This window comes from Stigmatopora nigra, chromosome 13 (genome assembly GCF_051989575.1).
Source record: "Stigmatopora nigra isolate UIUO_SnigA chromosome 13, RoL_Snig_1.1, whole genome shotgun sequence".
Lineage (NCBI taxonomy): Eukaryota > Metazoa > Chordata > Actinopteri > Syngnathiformes > Syngnathidae > Stigmatopora > Stigmatopora nigra.
This window is the reverse complement of record NC_135520.1, coordinates 1,682,493-1,702,838: the sequence shown is the minus strand read 5'-3', so window position 1 is coordinate 1,702,838 and position 20,346 is coordinate 1,682,493. Positions and strand designations below refer to the sequence as shown.

Genomic DNA, 20,346 nt, shown 5'->3' with positions numbered 1-20,346 from the left:
TTGATTAAATTTTGTTATCTACATGCAAGAGAAAACCAGAGCGTACCTTTTAAGGCAGGCATTTATTTTAAAACGTCATACAACCGCACCTCACAGATGAACTACAATGTATGATTTCAATCAAAAGTGGAAGGCTACTGTTGCTAGGGCTAGCTGGTAGTATATCCAGTATTAATACACAGGATATTCAAATTCAAACATCATTACCTCCAGACACGCAATGAATCATGGGAAGGAATGGAAAGTGGTCATTTGGCTAACGCTGACCTCAGTTTATAAGTTATTTTTTTCTTTGAACAAGCACTTTGGTGAAAGTGGTGGCAATGACATTAGTTAGGCCACAAAAGTTCAAACTTAGGTTAAACATCCTTTTCATTTTGCAGATTCACGTTTGCAGATATTACGATTCAGCTCCCTTTCGTAGATACATTTGAAAATAAACAATAACAAACATATTTGTTTACACACATGCACAAACACGCCTGCATGATTTGTGCTGGTCAGTCTGAAAAAAAAAAAACTACAACAGGACATGTAAACAAAAAATAAATACAACAATATTCTTTCTAAATGTCTGAAATATCTTCGGTCATGAAAAAAATGTGAAATATAATCATAAATGTATCTTTGCAAGACCTAAATTAAAGCATTTCATTGTAAATTGTTCGGAGAAAACGGTGCATTCAAGAACATCAGGGCCAATGGGAAAAAAGCATTTTCATAGTGATTTTTTTTTAAATATTCTTAAAGTGGCTTATTTTATGTACCTGGAACAGTCAGTTTGAATCATCCTGCACCTAAAAAAAAACCACAAATGGAATGAACACAAGCATGGTCATCAAAATGAGGACTGCAATAATAAGTGGCATTTAACCGAGTGTACTTGAACACACCTTACTTATAATCCATGACACCAACAAGAACATGGCCTTGGCTTTTTAAGAAGACGCACAACCCATTAACAGAAGTCTTATTGCATGACGTAAATGCTATTATCCTAAATGCATATATGCACATCTCACAATACATATCAAAGGTCTTGCTTGCTAACAAAATATGCCGACGACAACATAACATTTCCGTAGTTGTTTGTTGGTGAGAACAGCTTTAAACATCTTATATTTAATGCCAAAGTCAAGGGTAACATTTTTTTAAATTTTATTTTATAAATACCGTATTTCCCGCACTATAAGGCACACCCAAAAAAATAAAAATAATTGATATTGGTTCATCAGTGTATGAAATTATCTTTAGCACAGCTCCCCTAGTGGACACTTGAGGAACCTTTTAAAACAATTAATATTTTTAAATGTTATTCATTGAGGGAAAAGCTGAGAATGAAAAAAAATCTAAATGCATGGAAATGTGGGTAATTTTTGCCAATCCGCCATCTTTAAAGTGGAAAAAGACAAGTTTTTTTGTGAAAAAAATAGCATTATATAGACAAACTAAGGCTGATCTAAACTCTTATTTTTACCACCGAGTTTTATAATCCAATGTACCATAAAACCCATTCAATATAGGTGCGCTTTATGGTGCAGCAAATACGGTTCACAATGTATCACATTGGGATTAACATCCAGATTTTGAGCCTACAAATGGGTAAACAACCCCATGCAAAATGTCTCCCACGGAGAGAAAATTAAAAAAAAAAACAAGCACTGTCTGTTTTCCCACCTCACAAAAAATATGATTGGTCTCTTTGAGCATTCTCCATTAGTAGATGGACATTTAAATTGAGGAGGAAACACAAGTTGACCCACTTGTGAGGCAACACAAACCCGCATCGACTCCTAATTATAGCACCAGCTGGCATGGCAGACGAACCGAGGGTGCGCAAAAGGGGTTCGGCCAGAAAATCCCGAACACGACGTCCCATTAAAGACGAAAACGGGGACATACGCCACGCCCTTTTTCGTCAGTGAGCCGGAATGGCGAAACATATACAGGCGCGTCACGTACTAAGGATATTGATATCTACAGCATATATTTCTTCCCGATTATTTACAAGTGAGAAACGCAGCCCTTGTTGAGAAAATATAAAGATTTAAAGTTCTATTTTCGTGAAGCACATTTTGCTAGCGTTCTGTTCCGTCCCGCGGACGGAGAACCAAAAACAATCGCATCCGACATGCACAAAAAACTCAAAAAACCTTGGTACGAATACGCAAACTCGACAACAATTTGGACGCTTGGTCCTTGTTGGAGCGGAATTCGAACCAAAAAATAACAGGCCGACGTTTTTGCCCCCAAAAAAATGAACCACGTCGAAATAAATAGTATTTCGATCCCCATAATGGCTCCTTGTCGTCATTGTACCTGATCTTTTCTCCTTGCCGGATCCGTAACATCTCCGTTCGTCCACCGGGGGGCGCCGACTGTGCCCGTCGGGTCGAGTAATTCGTCCACCGGTCCACTGCCGCCGCCATTTTATGCTGGTTTGGCAATCCTTTGCACCTGGAGGAGGACAAGGATCCGGGGACGTAAAACAACTCGAGGAAGGGTTGAAAAGAAACATCTTGGGTGTTCATTTGGACTCATTTTGTCTCTGGGGCGTGGGTCAAAGGGAAGTTAGGCCAAAGTTACAGCGGCAATAAATCATCCCGCTGGAGTCCGACCAACTGTCTGAGATGGGATCGTATCGTTGGACGGTGTTCAGGTAAGAAGATCCCGAATGGCCTCCTACCACGTAAAGGTAATTGTCCACTATAGCAGAACCTACACCTGCAAGACACAAAACGGGTAAAAGTCAATCAAAATTTACTTTATAAAGAAAATGCAGCCAATATTTAGACAGAGGAGAAAACTGGCATGGTTTTATATTATTTACTGTACTTAAAATCCAAACTAAAAATTTTAAATATAATTTAATATTGTTTGAAGAACAAAAATACAGTTTTGTGTGAATATACACAGTATTTTCTGGCATATATACCGCATTTGTCGCTAAAAAAATGCCAACTGAATCAAGAGTCCGTCTTATATGCGCATAAATTAGACTTGACATGCCCTAATCTGCAAAAAGAGAACCAACATTTTCAATTCCTATTTAAATATCCACTCACCAGTACGAGGATCATTCATTGGTCGACAGGCAGTCCATTGGTTTTGATGGGGATCATATCGCTCGATACTGGACAAGTGAGAGACGCCATTGTGTCCTCCGACGACAAAAATGAATCCTAGCATGACTCCCACGCCGAAATTGATCCGCTTATCCGCCATGGGGGCTACCATTTCCCATGAGTCTTTGCTGGGATCGTACCGCTCCACGCTGCAAAACATGGGACACGTTTAACAAAAATTTTAAACATTCTAGTTCAGGTGAGTCAAAATTTCATGCCTACAAAATCTCTTGTGGGCCAGACCAGTTTATTTTGGCCTTTAAAAAAAGTAGCCACAAAATGGCTGCCATTGACGTCGTACGAATATATCGCGTTATTCGAGGGATTACTGTTATTGTCAACATTTTTTGTAGTGTTCTAAAAAGAGGAGAACAACATAGGGATGTGTTTGGTACTGTAATGTACAGGATAAAATCCCAGAAGACAAACTGGAACATTGGCAAACTGGGACTGCTTTGCACAGAGGGCGCTTGAGTCCCCAGAGATTTTTTTGTCCAAACACCAAGTCCTGAAGGCTTTTGGGAGCCAAGGAAACCAGCAACGGAGAGCCGCAAGAGCACCACTTGATGAAACTTCAGCCTCCACTTCACTTTTTGACCTCGCTCATAAATAAGCTTTAGGGCATTTTCTCATCAAAACCAGGAAAATCTGCACTTTCTATGCTAGTTAAAAATATGGTGGGTGTTTGACTTTCATGAAATAAGCTAATTTATGAAGGATATACTTGTATTTGTTCAAGAATGTTCTTCAAAAATTCGGGTTGGAATCTAAAATGTTCTGGAAAGAAGTACCCACCTTAAGATAAACCAACAAAATAGGTCTTGATCAATTTCTTTGCATTGTATGCACCTGAATTTTAAGGATCTGAAACATCCATAGTTTGCAGGTTACCTGAGCTTGCGTGGCTTTTCTCTGGGTACTCAGTTATATGGGCTAGGCTCCAGCACCCCCGCAAACCTCCCCATCTTAACCAATTCATAAAATGAATCGCTAAAACCATACCATAGACCAAAAATATCCCTTTCTTCTCTCGTGATGGACTTCCCATAGCGTCATGCTAACGACGCTAACAGTCCTCTATTATATTAGCCAACAAAATGGAAGCATACCTGTTCATATGCGCTGGTCCATAACCTCCAATAGCATAAACCATCCCATCCAGCACGGCGGTGGCGAAACAACTGCGTGACTTGGTCATGGGCGCCACGGGTTGCCACTCCTTCAACTTGGGGACGTACTTTTCACCCGACTGCAGGTAATACTGTCCGTCGTAGCCCCCCAGGGCGTACAGCTCGCCCGCCAGGACCACCACGCCCAGCGTACTGCGACACTCGGCCATGTGCTCGACGGAAGACCAAGTGTTGTTTTCGGGGTCCCAGCTCTCCACAGTGCTTTCGTGTTTTCTGTAGCTAATGCCTTGTCTCATGTGGGTGGCGATGCCGCCCACCACGTAGACTTTGTGGTCCAGGACCGCCACTCCAAACTCGTATCTGGGGACGCTCAGTGGGGCCAGGCCTATCCATGAATCCGTCTGGGGGAAATACATTTCCATGCTGGAAGAGAAGTTAGAGTGGATGTTAACAATAGCCGAAAAAACTACAACAGAGAAGAGAAGTACTGAAAAAAAAAAAATTATAAAGTACAGTAATCCCTCAAATATCGCGGTTAATGTAGATTTGATGATGTAATGTAAAAATATGAGGAAAATCACAATGGTTTTGTCTATTTTGTATCCTCCAATCTTGTGAACAGATGGTTACATATGTGAACTATTTGTAGATACTAATATTATTATTATTATTATTTTGTTAAATATTTCATTAATGTGTTTTTGTCTGACCAAGACTAAACTAGACCGGTTTTACAAAAAAAGTACAACAAAAAAATCCTGTACAAAAATTGTCATAGGGCATACATAATTTGAAATAATTAAAAAAAAATGTATAAAATATGGGGAAAAGTTATAGAATGACAGGTATGTGATCCTATAAACATTGGGCATTTAAGATAGATGGATTACCTGCCTGCTTAAAAAGCTAATGTAGAATTCCAAGTGGATGTATTAGCTAGCATCCACACTACTGATGGAAAACATAGCAGTTAGCATTAGCTTCTTACCTCTCCAACGTAGCAAATAGCCCGGCCTTCCCCCCGACAGCCAGCAGCACCTTTGGAGCGCATCTAGGTCGCGCTGACAACACAGTCTGATAAGAGAGTCTATGCTCTGGCATGAAATGATATTTGAGAGCCTCATTGAGCAAGTGCTTGCACGCATGGTCGTCCCGTATGAGATGGTTAGCTTCGTAAAGCCGGGTGAGAAACTTGACGCTAAGTAGCGGGAGTCGAACGCAGTGAAGCAACTGAGCTAAATGCTGCTGTCGTTCCGTCACGTCGTATTTAATCCAGGACTCCAGGGCGTAGAAAACCGTCTCCTCCGTCACTACTTTGAGACAATCGTTGGACACGATTTCGTCCAACTCGGCTCTGGTGAGTTCGAAAAACTCCTCGGTTTGACAGACTTCTTCGAAATGCTCGCAGATGAACTTAGTGGCGGCAAGGCAAAGATCGTGGCAGCCGTATGTCTCGGCGAAGCGGGAGATGCCGATGCAGTTGCCGGCGTCTAATTGGCTCTCCAAGAAGGAGCAGCATTCTTTTAGCACTAGCTTGACCTGGAGTAGGTTAGCCGCGGGTAGCAGGGATTCTACAGTTTCCTGAGAGATCAAAACGGTGCCGGTGTAGGCGTACTCCACGATAGCCTGCAAGAAGACAGACGATGTTTCAAAAGAACTGATTGGATTATGACATTGATTGGTCTCCATCTTACCTGCAAGGCGGTTTCGTCGATACACTGAAATTCCACCTCGGCCGTTTCTTTTTCCGAAAGGTTCCCCGTAAACATGGCCTTGAAGTAAGGACTGATGCTAGCCAGAACCACTTTGTGGGCATGGATCTTAGCATCACCCACGCGGAGAACGATATCGCATAGTTCGTGGTCCTGCCGCAAGAGTTGGAGGCCTTGCAACAGTTGTTCTGAATGCGGTCGTGTTAGACTGGCAAACATATAGGACTGGTCCTGCTGGTCCATCTTGGAAAATAAAGGCATATATGTATATTTTGGTCAACAATTACAGTAGTAAAAATTACCTATTTTGTCTGTTGTTCTGTATTTTACTGTTACTTAAATGCATGATGGTTGTTGTTGGTTTCTAAATAAATTTAAAACGTGCCCTTCTAAAAAGAAAAGAAGACAGAGTGGTTTGTTTATTTACAATTGCTTCTAGAGTGTTTCCGATGTAATTGCATGCTAGTGAGATAATGCTAGCTGCCTGTTAGCTTCAAATCCGCTATAGCGTTAGCTATCAGTCACCAAACACCGTTGAATTTAGCACCAACACATTTCTGCTGGACTAAAGTGAGAATCTCTATTAAAATTATGAAATGTCGACAACGTAACATGCGAAAACGGCTAAATTAACTTTATGTTGGTGTTTTGTAGCACTGCAGCGCATAGCCGTCAAAAATAAACACGGTTCCTAGCTGCATCATTGATTGATATACAGTAACATGGCTGACAGAGACGCACAAAACGTAACGTTTTTGGTGACATGTGGTCAAATGGTTTGTTTTGTGGGGTTGTGAGGAGAAAATAGCAAAAGGGTAACTTACTTTCCGTCGGGTGAGCCGCTGTGGTGATCGATTTTGCAGTGACGGAGTTCAGCAGTGACGAGTGGGAACCCCAGGCGGCTATCAGGAAAACAACCGACTGCTAAGCTAGCTACAATGCTACATCAGAGAGATCTTATTAGAAAGGAACGAGTAAACATAACACCACTTCCGCTGCTGTCAAAATAAAAGCAGAAAATGAACGGGGACAGAGTAAACGAAGTCGCTGCAGTAAGACGAAAATATTTGACGCAATTGCAGAGGAAACTTATAGAAATAGACTATTAAAATGTATTTTTATACTAATCAATAGGCTATATTAAATTTGGTCACTTATTTGGGTCCTTAAATTGATAGAACATAAGACTATTATTTTGCGGCAAGTCCACATTTATGTATTTTTTATCTAAAAATTTGAGCTCCTTATTTTAACATTTACTGTTTTCCTTCTTAATTAAAACTCCAGATCAAACGAACAAATACATTTAACATTATTTAAATTAAACAAATGATTTAAATTATCATCATTATTAAAGTAAACTGGTTCTCCAATTAAACTGAATACGTATGAAAAAAAATCAAATGAGTTAAAAAAAATAAAAGTTTGTCCCCGTAGTCGCTTGTGACGTGCGCGTGCGCCCGCGTCGCGTGCACGAGCCCGGAGCCGTCGTCACCATGGAAGCGCTCAGTTTGCGACCCGGATACGCCATTTTGCTTCCCGGTGCTCCCATATATGTGTGCGTGCGTGCGCGCGCGCGTGCATGCGTGCAAACGTGCGTGCGTGTGCGCGCGCGTGTGTGTAGTGTGTGAGCGTGGGCGCCCGATGGTGAAAATACCTCCGTAGCTTTCCCAACGTTCGGAAAAAAACCCAAGCAAAATGTTAGCGATCTAACCAAAACCGGCCATCTCGGGATTCGGACACCGGAAAATCCGGAGCAGATCGCCTTTAAGAGTCTCCACCAACGCCATCGAAGTCAAAGTAAGGACCCCCAAAGCCCCTTTTAGACTGTTTTCTTATTGCCGTTCATCAACTTTGCTAGCAGGGAACATTATTTCGCCGGATGAGCCAGCTAGCTTATTACCATTTTAAGTAACGTTATTACGACGTTATGACGATCGGAGTTTTCTGGTCTTTTCTTTACCGTGTGCTCGGTATAAGTCCATCGAAGTGCGTGGGTTGTTTCGATCGACATTTATCTTACTTCATTCGCCGGTATTTGGCATTTGATGGCAATTGTGTACATTTGGTGAATAGCCACAAGTGGTTGGATAACCAAGTAAAGTGCACCTTATCCTATCAACATGCTAGTTTACTTCATTCCTATTTTAAATAATGCATTTATTTTAAGATGTATGTATGTCCAATTCCGGGATACGAATAATGATCTACATTCATTTTCTGTGTAGTATTTTTTTTAAATTTATTTATTATTCATTCATTTATTTTTATTTATTTATTCCATTATTTTTATTTATTCATCAATTTATTTTTATGTATTTATTCCATAATTTTTATTTATTTATTCCATTATCTTTATTTCTTAATCAATTTATTTTTATGTATTTATTCCATAATTTTTATTTATTTATTCCATTCTTTTTATTTATTAATCAATTTTTATTTATTTATTTCTATTCATTTATTTATTTCTATTCATTTATTTATTTCTATTTATTTATTCATGTATTATTTTATTTAATTTATTTATTTTTAATTTATTTTTATTTATTTATTTCTATTTATTTATTCATGTATTATTTTATTTAATTTATTTATTTTTAATTTATTTTTACTTATTTATTTTTATTTAATTAATTTAATTTTACGGCTTATACACGCACAAATTAAACTTAACATGCACCAAATGGCGTAAAATACAGAAAACAAAAACAGAAAAAATGCTAAATACAAATAATTTTGACGTCTATGAATGAAATTCAAGGAAAAAATAAACTGTATCTTGCATTAAAGTAAAAAAAAACTCACTTACTTGTACCTGCCATTGCTTGTTCCTGGTTGTACTGCTCACATGACATCCTTTTTGAATATAACCTATAATATAGAACCAAATATTAACAAATAACATAATGCTTATCCAACAAATCCAAATGTATATTTTCATGTTTTTTTGTATTTTTATCTCTAGTTTAATGGCTCCCCATCATCGACCAATCGGGAAGGAGGATTCTACTCATCTCCATGAGGTGGCGCTCTACTCTTCTCAAATTTAACCAGATTTTCCGTCTCATCCAACGATGATTTTTGGACTAGTCTCCCAGGAGTTATACCAACAACTTCTGGACCCCACCAATTATCAAAACCGGACAAACGGCATTGAAAACCTGAAACGGACTCTCTCGGAAGTGGACTTGGGTCCAATCCCCCCTGAGAGTATCCAAGACTTCCTCCATCTTCTTACAAAACTTCTAGACGACAGTAATTTTAAAGTATTCTACGGTACCTTACAAATTTTAAACATCCTCATTCGACGATTGGACGCTGGTGTTCCGGATTACGTCAAACCCATCGTTTTGCTTGGCGCAAAAGCCCTGGGCGACACCCGGACAATCGCCAGGAACGAATACATGGATACATTCCGTCTAGTGATGAAAACTGTGTCCCCACAACAAGTTTTGGATCTTATTATTTGTAACCTGAAACACAAAAACTCCCGAATTCGTGAAGACGTTCTTAATATAATCATCGCGGCGATGCTAATTTACCCGCGTAAAGACTTTGACATACCCAAACTTTGTCTGGAAGTCGCCCCAAATCTGGCAGACGGCAAAAGGAAAGTCCGGCATGCTGCTTTGGAGCTTTTTGCGGTTTTTGACTCTTGTTTGGATTCCGGGAAAAAGCAGCCAATCGCTAAAGCCTTGGACTCAATCCGGATTGGCGAGGACTTGGACGGTCTGGTGGCGGCTGTACGGGCTAGACGAGCTAGGCGTGTTCTCCCTAGACTTACACCAGAGGGCGTAGTGGAGTATGGTTTGGTGGTAGCGAAAACTGGGACGCGGTGGTGCCCGTGGGATGGGTTTTCGGGGGCGGATTTGGACTGGGTGATGAATGGCGTCCGAGGGGGTAGTGCTAGGAGTGTACGGACCGAGCCGGATGGCTATGGGAGTTTGGGATCCCTGGCTGATTCCGGGCTTCGATCCCAGAGGAGGATTGTCAGTGCGGGGAAGGGAAAGAATAAACTGCCTTGGGAGACGCTGAGCTGTTCGTCCAATGAAAATGGCCGATCCTTCAACGGAAAGTCTTCGGAAAGGGTAAGGTCTAAGTTTTCGGAATGCGGTGGTTGAGTGGTTAGTGTGTCGGTCTGACGGCTCAGGGGTTCTGGGTTCAAATCTAGGTTGGTTCAGCTGTGTGGAGTTTGAAATATTCAACACTGGGATTGTGTGGGTTTTCTTTGGGTACTCCAGTTTCCTCCCACATTCTAAAAAAATGTATGCTAGGCTAATTGGACAGTCAATTGCTCCTTGCTGTGATTGGTTGTCCTTTGTCGGCCTGGGATAGGGTGTACAAGGTCAGCTGGGATAGGCTCCAGCACCCCCTGCAACCCTAAAGATGATAAAGGGGTTTAGAACATGAATTAATGAAAAGTTAGCATCATAACATAACAAGTTTTAAATGTTTACCTTTTTACAATTGAATTCATTGTCTCAATTCTCATTTTCTGAACCTCTTTATCCTCACTAGAGTCGCAGGGGGTGCTGGAGCCTATACCAGGGCAAGAAAACCCACACAAGCCTGGGGAGAACATGCTAACTGTGCTAACGGTTCTGTTATCAAATACATTTAAGGATTTATTTTCCGAGCTGCTAATTAACGCCATTCTGTTCCAGTTCAAGTGTTTCCATCGGTTTGTGGACTCCAGTGCGTTTCCCAGCAACCCCGTTATAGCACCTCTTACGGGTGTGCGTACTTGATTGCTGGTCCAATTTAGTCATCTCACAAGGTTAAAGATTCAAAAAAATACTTGTTTACAATTCGAAATGTATTAGCTGACAGAATGAGAATAAATACTAGTAGTTTTTTGTCGTTTAAATGATAGTTTTGTGGGCACAAAGTCTTAATTTGCAGTCGAATTTAAGTTTTTTTTGGGTGAAACGTAGACAAGAATTCTGGCATTTTAGAAAATAAAGGGTAGTTATAATAGGGGTGATCCTACTTTGCTATTTTGCAATTTTCATTGTTATGTTTGGTATACATTAATAACAACAATATTTGAGGGATTACTGTATCAAGATCTCCATGTTTTTGATGGAATTAGAACAGATAGCCATCTATCATTTGGAATAATTGTCAAAATTTGTTGTCTTTCAACAGAGCGACGAAATGGTTTCACCCTCCAGAAAATTAAGTCCTGAGACCTACATCCCAACTTTTAGTAAGTGTTAATTCGATACCAATGGACTATTCTGCTTTTTTAGGAATTAAAAATTGCTTTTTTTGTGTCCAGGTTCTGCAGAACCACAGACTCCCCAAACATCCAGGAGAAGGATCGCTCCAGCTCGAATCCGAAGAAGCGGCAGCCTCAATTTGGACCCTGACGTCTTCAAAACGACTAACTTTATTGACTCAGACAGTGGTAAGAACTGGCAATTGCTGCTCAATTGGTTAAATGAGAGCCAAAATGGCGGCCGTGACACTACATTTGCTTGGTTTCTGTTGCACTATCCCATGTTTTTGGGTGTAACGGGGTCACTATGACATGCAATATTTACCTGGTTTCCTAGACTTAACGTTTGTGCAATTACACACAATTCCCTATGAAATGTCGTAACCATGGTGATGAAAGATCGTGAACAATGATGGTATAAAAAGCATCTGAACCCTTTTATATCATTTTGTTTGGTAAATCAATATCGCAAAGGTATGTTTATGATATCATAAATTGGCTCACATTATTGAATTGACAGAGAAGACATAATATACATACATATACACATATACATATATATACATACATATACACATATATACATATATATACATACATATACACATATATACATATATATACATACATATACACATATATACATATATATACATACATATACACATATATACATATATATACATACATATACACATATATACATATACATACATATACACATATATACATATATATACATACATATACACATATATACATATATATACATACATATACACATATATACATATATATACATACATATACACATATATACATATATATACATACATATACACATATATACATATATATACATACATATACACATATGTACATATATATATACATACATATACACATATATACATATATATACATACATATACATACATATACACATATATACATATATATACATACATATACACATATATATACATACATATACATATATATACACATATATACATATAAATACATACATACATATACACATATATACATATATATACATACATATACACGTATATACCTATACATACATATATACATATACACACATCTATACATACACACACACATGTATATATATTTCAGTAACATGCTTATTTATTTAGGTATATATTTATTTACTAATTTATTTTTTATGTCTAAAATGTCTTTTGGTGTGTCTGTATTCTATGAAATTTCCCAAATACAGCATGAATAAAGTTATCTAATTTAATCTAATCTAAAGTTGTGTATTTGGTGGCATTACTACTACAAATCTGCACTAGATTTTAACTGAAAAAGCCCTTTTCTTTTTAAAAAAAAAACTAATAAAATCTTTTAAAAACAAACATTCCTAATGACCCATCCCACTACATCAAAACTACCATATCAAAACATCACCTTTAGATTTTAACAGCTACTATATCTACCCTAATATTGTGTTTTTTTTCATCACCAGTGTTATCCAAAGGCCACTTCCTCTCCAGGAACCCCAGCGTGGAGCGCACACTTTCCCTCCCCGCCAACGCCAACGCCACCACCACCTCCAGCTCTCTCTTCCTCCTCCCTTCCTACCCCCTGGCCTCCCTCCCAGGTGGCACGGCGACCCCAACGCTACCCCGTCGCCACGCCGACTCGCCCCTCTCCATGTCCAACACCTGGCCCAACAAGCGAGACGCCAGCCCTCGGCGGGACACAAACCTCATCGGCAAAACTCCAGATCCCTCCTCTAGATACTCTCCTCGACCAATCCGTGCCTCCTTGAGGACCTCCTCGTCGGCATCGTCCATTCGCCGAGCCCTGACTAGCAGCAGGACGGCCATGTCCGTTTCCCCGGTGGTTCCTGCGGCAGAATTTCACACCAGCGACCAGAATCCCAATCCCCAGACCCAAAATCAAGAGAGTAACACTCAACTAGAGACAGAGTACTCTGACACAACGCAAAATCCTCCAGAAGAGGACGTTCTTGACATGCAGGAGGTAATATTTACTTCCATTAACTGTCCATTAAGAAAAACTGCTATGATATTTTGGCCTGTTCTCATTGGTCGAACTGATTTTCCTAACAGATGTTAAACTCACTGCGCTCGTTACGCAACAGCGCCGCTAAAAAACGAGCTAAAGTCAGCCTTGGTGGTTCAGAGGTGGACCAAGAGAGTCCAGATTCTACTCTAAGGTCTTCCTTGGGTCAAGATCTGCCTTGGTATACTTCACCCATTCTTCCCAGTTCTACCAGTGAGAGTGGCTTCTCCAGTTTGAGTCCTACAACTTCCAGTGTCTTTGGCATCAAAAGGTGAATACTAATTGAAAATTTGCTAAATCGGTTCAATAATAATATTATATATTTTTTTTACGGGGCTTTTCACTTTTTTTTTTAATTAAAAAAAATCTTTATATATTTTTAAAAATAATTAATAGCGGAAAAAATGCGCAATAAATGAGGGATTACTGGAAATAAGGTACAAAAATATGTAATGGGAACTACTCTGACTATTCAACAGTTCTGGAAGCATGACCTCCCCAAGAGTGAAACCCCGCATTGCAAGAGTGTCCTACTCTAACCTGAAGACTTCTGTATCCATGGACTTAAGCACCCTTACCGGTAAGAACCCATCGCCATTCCAATCCAATACTCAAAGAAATCCATTAACGCCAAAATGTCCATCTTCCATTTTACACAAGGACCATCTCAATGCGATGAACTCTCACCCGAAGTGGGCGTCGTCGGGCAGAGGGTCACTTACGCTAACGGAAAAATCCGAGCCAGCGACGACGCGAATGTTGCTTCTCCGCCATTGGTCAAACCGTTGTACAGAGTTCATCAATCGACTAAAGGATGTGGAAACAGTGGGATTTCGCCGACTGACATGCCTGAGGGTGTCGTTGGAAGAGGTGGGTGTGGCCATTTACTATCCTTCCACAAAAAAATGGAGACATTTTCTTATGTTTTATATATTTTAAGACATTATTAAATCCAATTTTTGTGTTTTTCTTCACATTTTTCATACAAAATTGGGAGAGTTTGACTAATTTTAAAGTTGGTAGTTGCTTGAGGACTGTGTAACGAATTAGAGAATTTACATATAAAGTACACTTCTACTTACGAAATTTTGAAAGTCTTGGAACATCATTTTTGTGTGTTTCCTCACATTTTTCATACTAAATCAGGACAGTTTGACCACTTTTAAAGTTGGTAGTTGCTTGAGGACTGTGAATAGACATACATTTACATATAAAGTACATTCTACTTACAAAATTATATACAAAAGTCTAATTTTGTAACTATAGGTACTACAGTAGCCTTTTTTGTTGTCGTTTTCAACACCATATTTCCATTAACTTATCACTGTTAACATTATCTACCCACCACATTCCTCCCCAGGCGTCTTTGGGACATCGACGTCCTCCCCTCATTCCGATTTGACCAGATCCCTGGACAAGGGCGACTCATTGGACAAATCTAACCCGGATCCCTCTGTAGGCCTCCCGGTCATCTCCGGCGACCACCACAGACTCCCCGACGACCCTACCTTAGATGAGGTAAGGATTCCCCCCCCTTTAACGTCCAATCATGGCAAACTGACACCAAATCAACTCCCCAGGAGAAAATCCGGCACCGAGTCCAACAAATGCTCTGCGATTCGCCCCACGAAGACAACATCTCAAAAAGTAGGCAATCTTTCAACTACAGATTCCCTAAAAAGTTGACTTATTTGCGTTTGTCCTTTTAACCAACACCATGTCGCAGTTCTACATTGGAACGGCGACACGATCCCCCCTGGCGTAGACGACCTCACCTCGGATGGGTCGCCGATAACCCCGAGTAGCTCGGTCAGTCCACCCGGACTCCAAAGCCCCGTCAAGTGCCGGACTCCGCCCCATCAACCTAGCCCCCCTACGGTCCCCCCTCACCCGCAAAACCTATCCAGAATGAGGCGGGCGCCCAGTCTCAATAGAACCCGACCCTCCATGTCCCACAGCTCAGGTCAGTTAACTACAAAATGTACGAATTTCGGAAACTATGGCTTAAATATTCACTTCTGTTTTTTGTCAATGTCTTTTTAGAAGAACTGTCTCCAGATATGCTGAACCATAAGAAAAATGTCTCCCAGCTTCCAGAACTATCTGCTTTTTCCAAACCAGATCTGGCACTAATGCAGAGCTTTGATTTACTAAGTTCTACAGACTGGTAAGAATCCAGGCCTGGAAAGTCCAAGACCTAAAACGTATTTGTTGTTATTATCATATTTTATCATATATGTCATCCTGTTGTAATTTGAAGGGACAAGAAAATTGAAGGCCTTACTCTTCTACGTTCTTTGGCTCACTTCCATGGAGAAACGCTACAGGGCAGGATTAGGGATGTCTGCCTGTCTCTAATTGAAGAGGTAACATAACTTGGCACCAAGAAGTTTTTTCTCGCATATAAGCCGCCTTTGAGTATAAGCAGTACCCTTAAAATCTCCTTAAAATGGTTGAATTTGACAATTTCTCTCGTATAAGCCGCCCCCTGATTCACAATTTTCACATTTCTATATACATGGTTTTAATAGGGAGTACAAATGTATTATTTTGAAGGGGAAAATCTTAAGAAAAATCATCATAAGTGGTATTTCGGAGATACTATATCAATAATTACACATTATTTGGGTTAATTTTTTTAAATTCATTCATAGACATCAAAATATTATTTTTTAAAGCATTTTATCCGTTTATTTTTTCTCTATTTTGGCCACATTGTCTTGCGTTATGTTCTGAAATACTGTATGAATAATTGCACATTATTTGGGTTAATTTTTTCTTGAATTTCATTCATAGACATCAAAATATTTAAAAAAAATAATTTTATCAATTTATCTTTTCTCTATTTTAAAACAAATGACCCTATCAGCCACATTGTCTCCCAATAATGGCGTTTCGTCTAATTTATGCGCATATAAGCCTCACCTCAATCCATTTTTTGCCACAAATACATCCTAAATGCCTACAAATACGGTACCTTTTTTGTCGAATTAGGTCTGACATCTGAATTCATCCTCTTCTAGGTCAAGAACTTGAGATCGGGCGTGGCCAGGGCTGCCGTATGCACACTTGGTGACCTTTACACGCACTTGGAGAAGGCCATGGACCAAGAACTGGACGCCACCGTCAAAGCCTTGCTCCTGAAAGCGGGAGGAAAAGACGTCTTTATCCGACACGATATCGACGCCGCGTTAGATGGCATGGTTCGCCACTGCACCCCCACGAGAGCCGCTCACGCACTGCTTGCCGGTGGACTCGGGTCAGTTAGCATTTTTGTTTGTTTTTAGCTTTTAGCCGCCATCTTACCTTGATCGGAGATGGGAAAATAATCAATGTCATATTTAGGCATCGCAGTGGATTGGTTCGCAAATGTACCGCCCACCACTTAGCTAATTTGGTGGAAAAGGTCGGAGGTGCTCGTCTCCTTTGTGGAGGAAAAGATTTAACGGAAAAAATCATCCCTGCCGTCACTAAACTGTCGCAAGACTCCTCGCAGGAAACCAGGTACGATAATCTGGTTTTGTTGTTTGTTGTTTAATATAAAAATAAAAGAGAATAAGTGTATGCTATACTAACATTACATGACTGACATGCCTAGAGCGCCCTCTTGCGGTTTGGAGTGAAAATAACGTGGAATTTTATAATAATATGTTAATAATATCAGACATAAATTGCACCCCACTAATTATGGAAAATCTGTGATTTATAATACGAAAAATACAGTATATTTTGCAGGGCTAACATGAATACGTAAAAAATGGGGTGATTGAGCAAAGGTCTTACCTGTAGATACTACGGACGCCGAATGCTCCTCCTCCTTTCCGCCCATCCGGACTTTGAGAAGATCCTGGAAAGAACAATTTCCTCCAAATACCTGCAGGCTATCAGAGACACCATCTTAACACTCAAGACAAAGGTACAATGGGCTGGGTTTTTTATTTTGGCCATGAATTCTGACCCCTGACCTACTTGTTAGGGGCTCGGCGAGATCCCTCAGGACATCCAGTCCCCCAGAGGGCGACGTTCACTTCCGGGCAGCGGTACTTTTCGAGCACTATCTCTCACCAGAGAACCTCTCAACCACACTGTCAGGTATACCAACGTCGTCATTAATATCTAAGTACTGTTTAATATCCAAGTACTGTTTAATATCCAAGTACTGTTCAATATCTAACTACTGTTTAATAAGTAAGTACTGTTTAATAAGTAAGTACTGTTTAATAAGTAAGTACTGTTTAATATCTAAGTACTGTTTACTATCTAAGTACTGTTTCATATCCAAGTACTGTTTAAAATCCAAGTACTGTTTAAAATCTAAGTACTGTTTAAAATCTAAGTACTGTTTAAAATCTAAGTACTGTTTAATATCCAAGTACTGTTTAAAATCAAAGTACTGCTTAATATCCAAGTACTTTTTAATATCCAAGTACTGTTTAATATCCAAGTACTGTTTAATATCCAAGTACTGTTTAATAAGTACTGTTTACTATCAAAGTACTGTCTAATATCCAAGTACTGTTTAATATCCAAGTACTGTTTAATATCCAAGTACTGTGTAAAATCCAAGTACTGTGTAAAATCCAAGTACTGTGTAAAATCCAAGTACTGTGTAAAATCCAAGTACTGTGTAAAATCCAAGTATTGTTTAATATCCAAGTACTGTTTAATATCCAAATACTGTTTAATATCTAAGTAGTGTTTAATATCTAAGTACTGTTAAATATCTAAGTACTGTTAAATATCTAAGTACTGTTAAATATCCAAGTACTGTTTAATATCCAAGTACTATTTAATATCCAAGTACTATTTAATATCTAAGTACTAAGTAAGAATTTCTAGGCAAGGCAAGAGTTATATTTTTTGTCTTGTGTCCTTTCCAGAATGTCCAACAGTAATTACAGCAACAGATCTCAGCCACTGAATGTAGGAGACAAAAACGAGTACATAAAACAAATCACAGGTCTTCTGGCCTCCAAAGATTTCAGGGAGAGAATCAAAGGAATGGACCGACTGGTGGCTGACTGCCAGCAAAATCCTAATGTCGTCATCCATAACGTCTTCCCGGTATGGACAAACAAAAACAATCAGAAAAATGGCGTCCTCCAACTCTGTTTGTTTTTGTGTAGGTTTTTGATGCACTACAGGCCAGACTACAGGAATCCAACCCCAAAATCAACCAGTACGCCCTGGAATCGCTACAAAAAATCATCCCCTTAATTAAAGACAACTTATCCCCAGTGGTCAACATTCTTATCCCGGCCATTGTTGACAATCACCTCAACTCCAAAAACAACGCCATCTACTCAGCGGCGACGAAAAGTATCGAGGCGCTAATTTCCAACCTGGGTATGAACCGCCGATTCCCCCGATGTCCGGGACGGAAATTCCATCATGTCCTTTCGTCTGATTGGCAGATAACGGACTCCTCCTCCAGCCTTTTTGCACCAAAGCGCAGTTCGTCAACGGCAAAGCCAAATTGGATCTAGTGGAGAAGGTTGCAGGTAAATCTGAACTTCGGTAATAGCCTAGTAGACATCCCAAACCTTAATCTCGATATTTCTAGATCTGGTGAATGAGCTGTACCCTCGTAAGCCGCAATTGGTGGAGCAGAAGGCCCTCCCCTTGCTGTGGCACCTCCTAGGGGCGTCGGGGCACGGCGGGGGTGCCGTACACGGGCGCGGAGGCGGCAGCGTTCGCGGCGCCACCGCCATTTTGTGTCGAGCACTCTTCGCTCACATGGGGGCGGGGCTAAGCGAGCAAGCCGCAGCACAGTCGGCCGGCGTCCACAAAGGTTTGAATGAGCTTCTGAGGGGGACGGCCAAAAGGTAAAGCAGTATGGATGTACCTTAAAGTGACTCACAAAATTTGAAAATAGGATATAATAATATTTCTCAGTGATTTCAGCGCCAATTATGGCAAAATCATAACATCAGGTACCCAGAATGGAAAATTCTAAACGCACAAAGAAGGCGGTATCGATTTTTTGTTTTCTTTTTTGGGTATAAATCTGTTTTTGTTGTTGTTTTTGGTTGACTTATATGATACTTTGTATATTTGTACAGTGTTCGAGTACAGTGGTGTTCCGAATAATACCCGTTCTTTAAGAAAGGTCATAAGTTGCTACTCTTAATTTTTCAACACTAAAAAAAATGTCTACCTCAGCTTCCACCGACGTCCAATCCGCAAAGACTGAAGCTCCCAATCAAAGCGGATTGGACGCCCGGTGGAACCACCATTGTTTCTTGCTAGCTATCCCACTTTAGCATATTTACATTTGTTCAAACACAATCTATTAGCATTTACCTGTCTTTTTTAAGACTATTTTCGGAAACAACTGTAATTGTACGACACGAAAGCACACTTTTTAGTTTCTTTTTCTGGCTTGGGGCGAAATCTGGGTCATATTTAACTGGTTTGGGGGCGGGAAAGGAATTTAGGCTCCTCCCCCTACGTTGCCCGGGCAACCCAAAGCGCCGATGGAGGATTTTCAGAACAGTGCCAGTTTTCAACTTGCCTTTTAACGTCTTTTATTAAATTATATTCCACTTGTTGAAAAAGACATAGAAATATATATATATATATATAAATAAAAGGTTTTATTTCTGTACTTCAAACTTCCCTGTGCCTTTCTTTAACATTGCTTGCATCCATTTTAAAGTATTACCATATTTTCTCGCATATAAGCCGTATTTGTACCCAAAAAAAATACTGAATCAAGGGTATGGCTTATATGCACATAATTGCGATACTATTTTTCACCAGTAGTTGTCAACAAATACCATTTAACCTGCAAAAAGTGCAATGCCGGCACAATATTCTATTTATACACATTTTGAACTATCTCAATAGACGGACCATTTTTAGAATGACATTTTTTGCTCTAAAATGAAGGACAAAAAAAATAACTTACTTTGCGCATTGAGAGCTCAGCACCATCAAGTCCAAAGGGACCAAATCCCAAATGTTTTTATTAATAACTTCACAAGAGAGGGGTAAAAATAAAGTGTCGACCCAAATACTGTGCTCGAAATAACTTCAAATAACCACGCAAGGAAGAAGAAAAATGTATTGATTCTCTAAAGTTTAAACCAGGGCTG

The 20,346-nt window shown here is 39.7% G+C and overlaps 2 protein-coding genes across 2 annotated transcripts; one reads left to right on the top strand and one right to left on the bottom strand.

The window, feature by feature from the left end:
- Positions 1 to 43: 43 nt before the first annotated feature.
- Positions 44 to 7,836, bottom strand: klhl28 (kelch like family member 28). Its single transcript, XM_077730843.1, has 6 exons — positions 6,792 to 7,836; positions 5,950 to 6,210; positions 5,244 to 5,881; positions 4,235 to 4,678; positions 3,066 to 3,274; positions 44 to 2,724 (listed from the first exon to the last, which is right to left on the bottom strand). The coding sequence occupies exons 2-6, from the start codon at positions 6,208 to 6,210 to the stop codon at positions 2,561 to 2,563; spliced, it is 1,716 nt and encodes a 571-aa protein (XP_077586969.1). The 5' UTR covers positions 6,792 to 7,836; the 3' UTR covers positions 44 to 2,560.
- Positions 7,458 to 19,834, top strand: togaram1 (TOG array regulator of axonemal microtubules 1). Its single transcript, XM_077730842.1, has 21 exons — positions 7,458 to 7,767; positions 8,936 to 10,058; positions 11,119 to 11,179; positions 11,252 to 11,380; positions 12,687 to 13,207; positions 13,297 to 13,520; positions 13,729 to 13,829; positions 13,910 to 14,119; positions 14,610 to 14,767; positions 14,830 to 14,896; positions 14,976 to 15,212; positions 15,293 to 15,416; positions 15,510 to 15,615; positions 16,273 to 16,508; positions 16,595 to 16,753; positions 17,039 to 17,165; positions 17,226 to 17,341; positions 18,130 to 18,313; positions 18,376 to 18,595; positions 18,664 to 18,750; positions 18,813 to 19,834. Exons 2-21 carry the CDS (start codon positions 9,045 to 9,047, stop codon positions 19,076 to 19,078), a joined length of 4,347 nt encoding a protein of 1,448 aa, XP_077586968.1. The 5' UTR covers positions 7,458 to 7,767; positions 8,936 to 9,044; the 3' UTR covers positions 19,079 to 19,834.
- The last annotated feature ends 512 nt before the right edge of the window (positions 19,835 to 20,346 follow it).

What these genes read in the sequence shown, in the direction of transcription:
- klhl28 (XM_077730843.1), bottom strand. Translation starts at nt 6,210, where the DNA reads ATGGACCAGCAGGACCAGTCCTATATGTTTGCCAGTCTAACACGACCG. An exon ending in TCGACGAAACCGCCTTGCAG is followed by an intron (nt 5,882 to 5,949) that starts GTAAGATGGAGA and finishes GTCTTCTTGCAG; the next exon opens with GCTATCGTGGAGTACGCCTA. An exon ending in AATGAATGATCCTCGTACTG is followed by an intron (nt 2,725 to 3,065) that starts GTGAGTGGATAT and finishes TGTGTCTTGCAG; the next exon opens with GTGTAGGTTCTGCTATAGTG.
- togaram1 (XM_077730842.1), top strand. Translation starts at nt 9,045, where the DNA reads ATGATTTTTGGACTAGTCTCCCAGGAGTTATACCAACAACTTCTGGAC. An exon ending in CTGCTTGCCGGTGGACTCGG is followed by an intron (nt 16,509 to 16,594) that starts GTCAGTTAGCAT and finishes TGTCATATTTAG; the next exon opens with GCATCGCAGTGGATTGGTTC. An exon ending in TCTTAACACTCAAGACAAAG is followed by an intron (nt 17,166 to 17,225) that starts GTACAATGGGCT and finishes CCTACTTGTTAG; the next exon opens with GGGCTCGGCGAGATCCCTCA.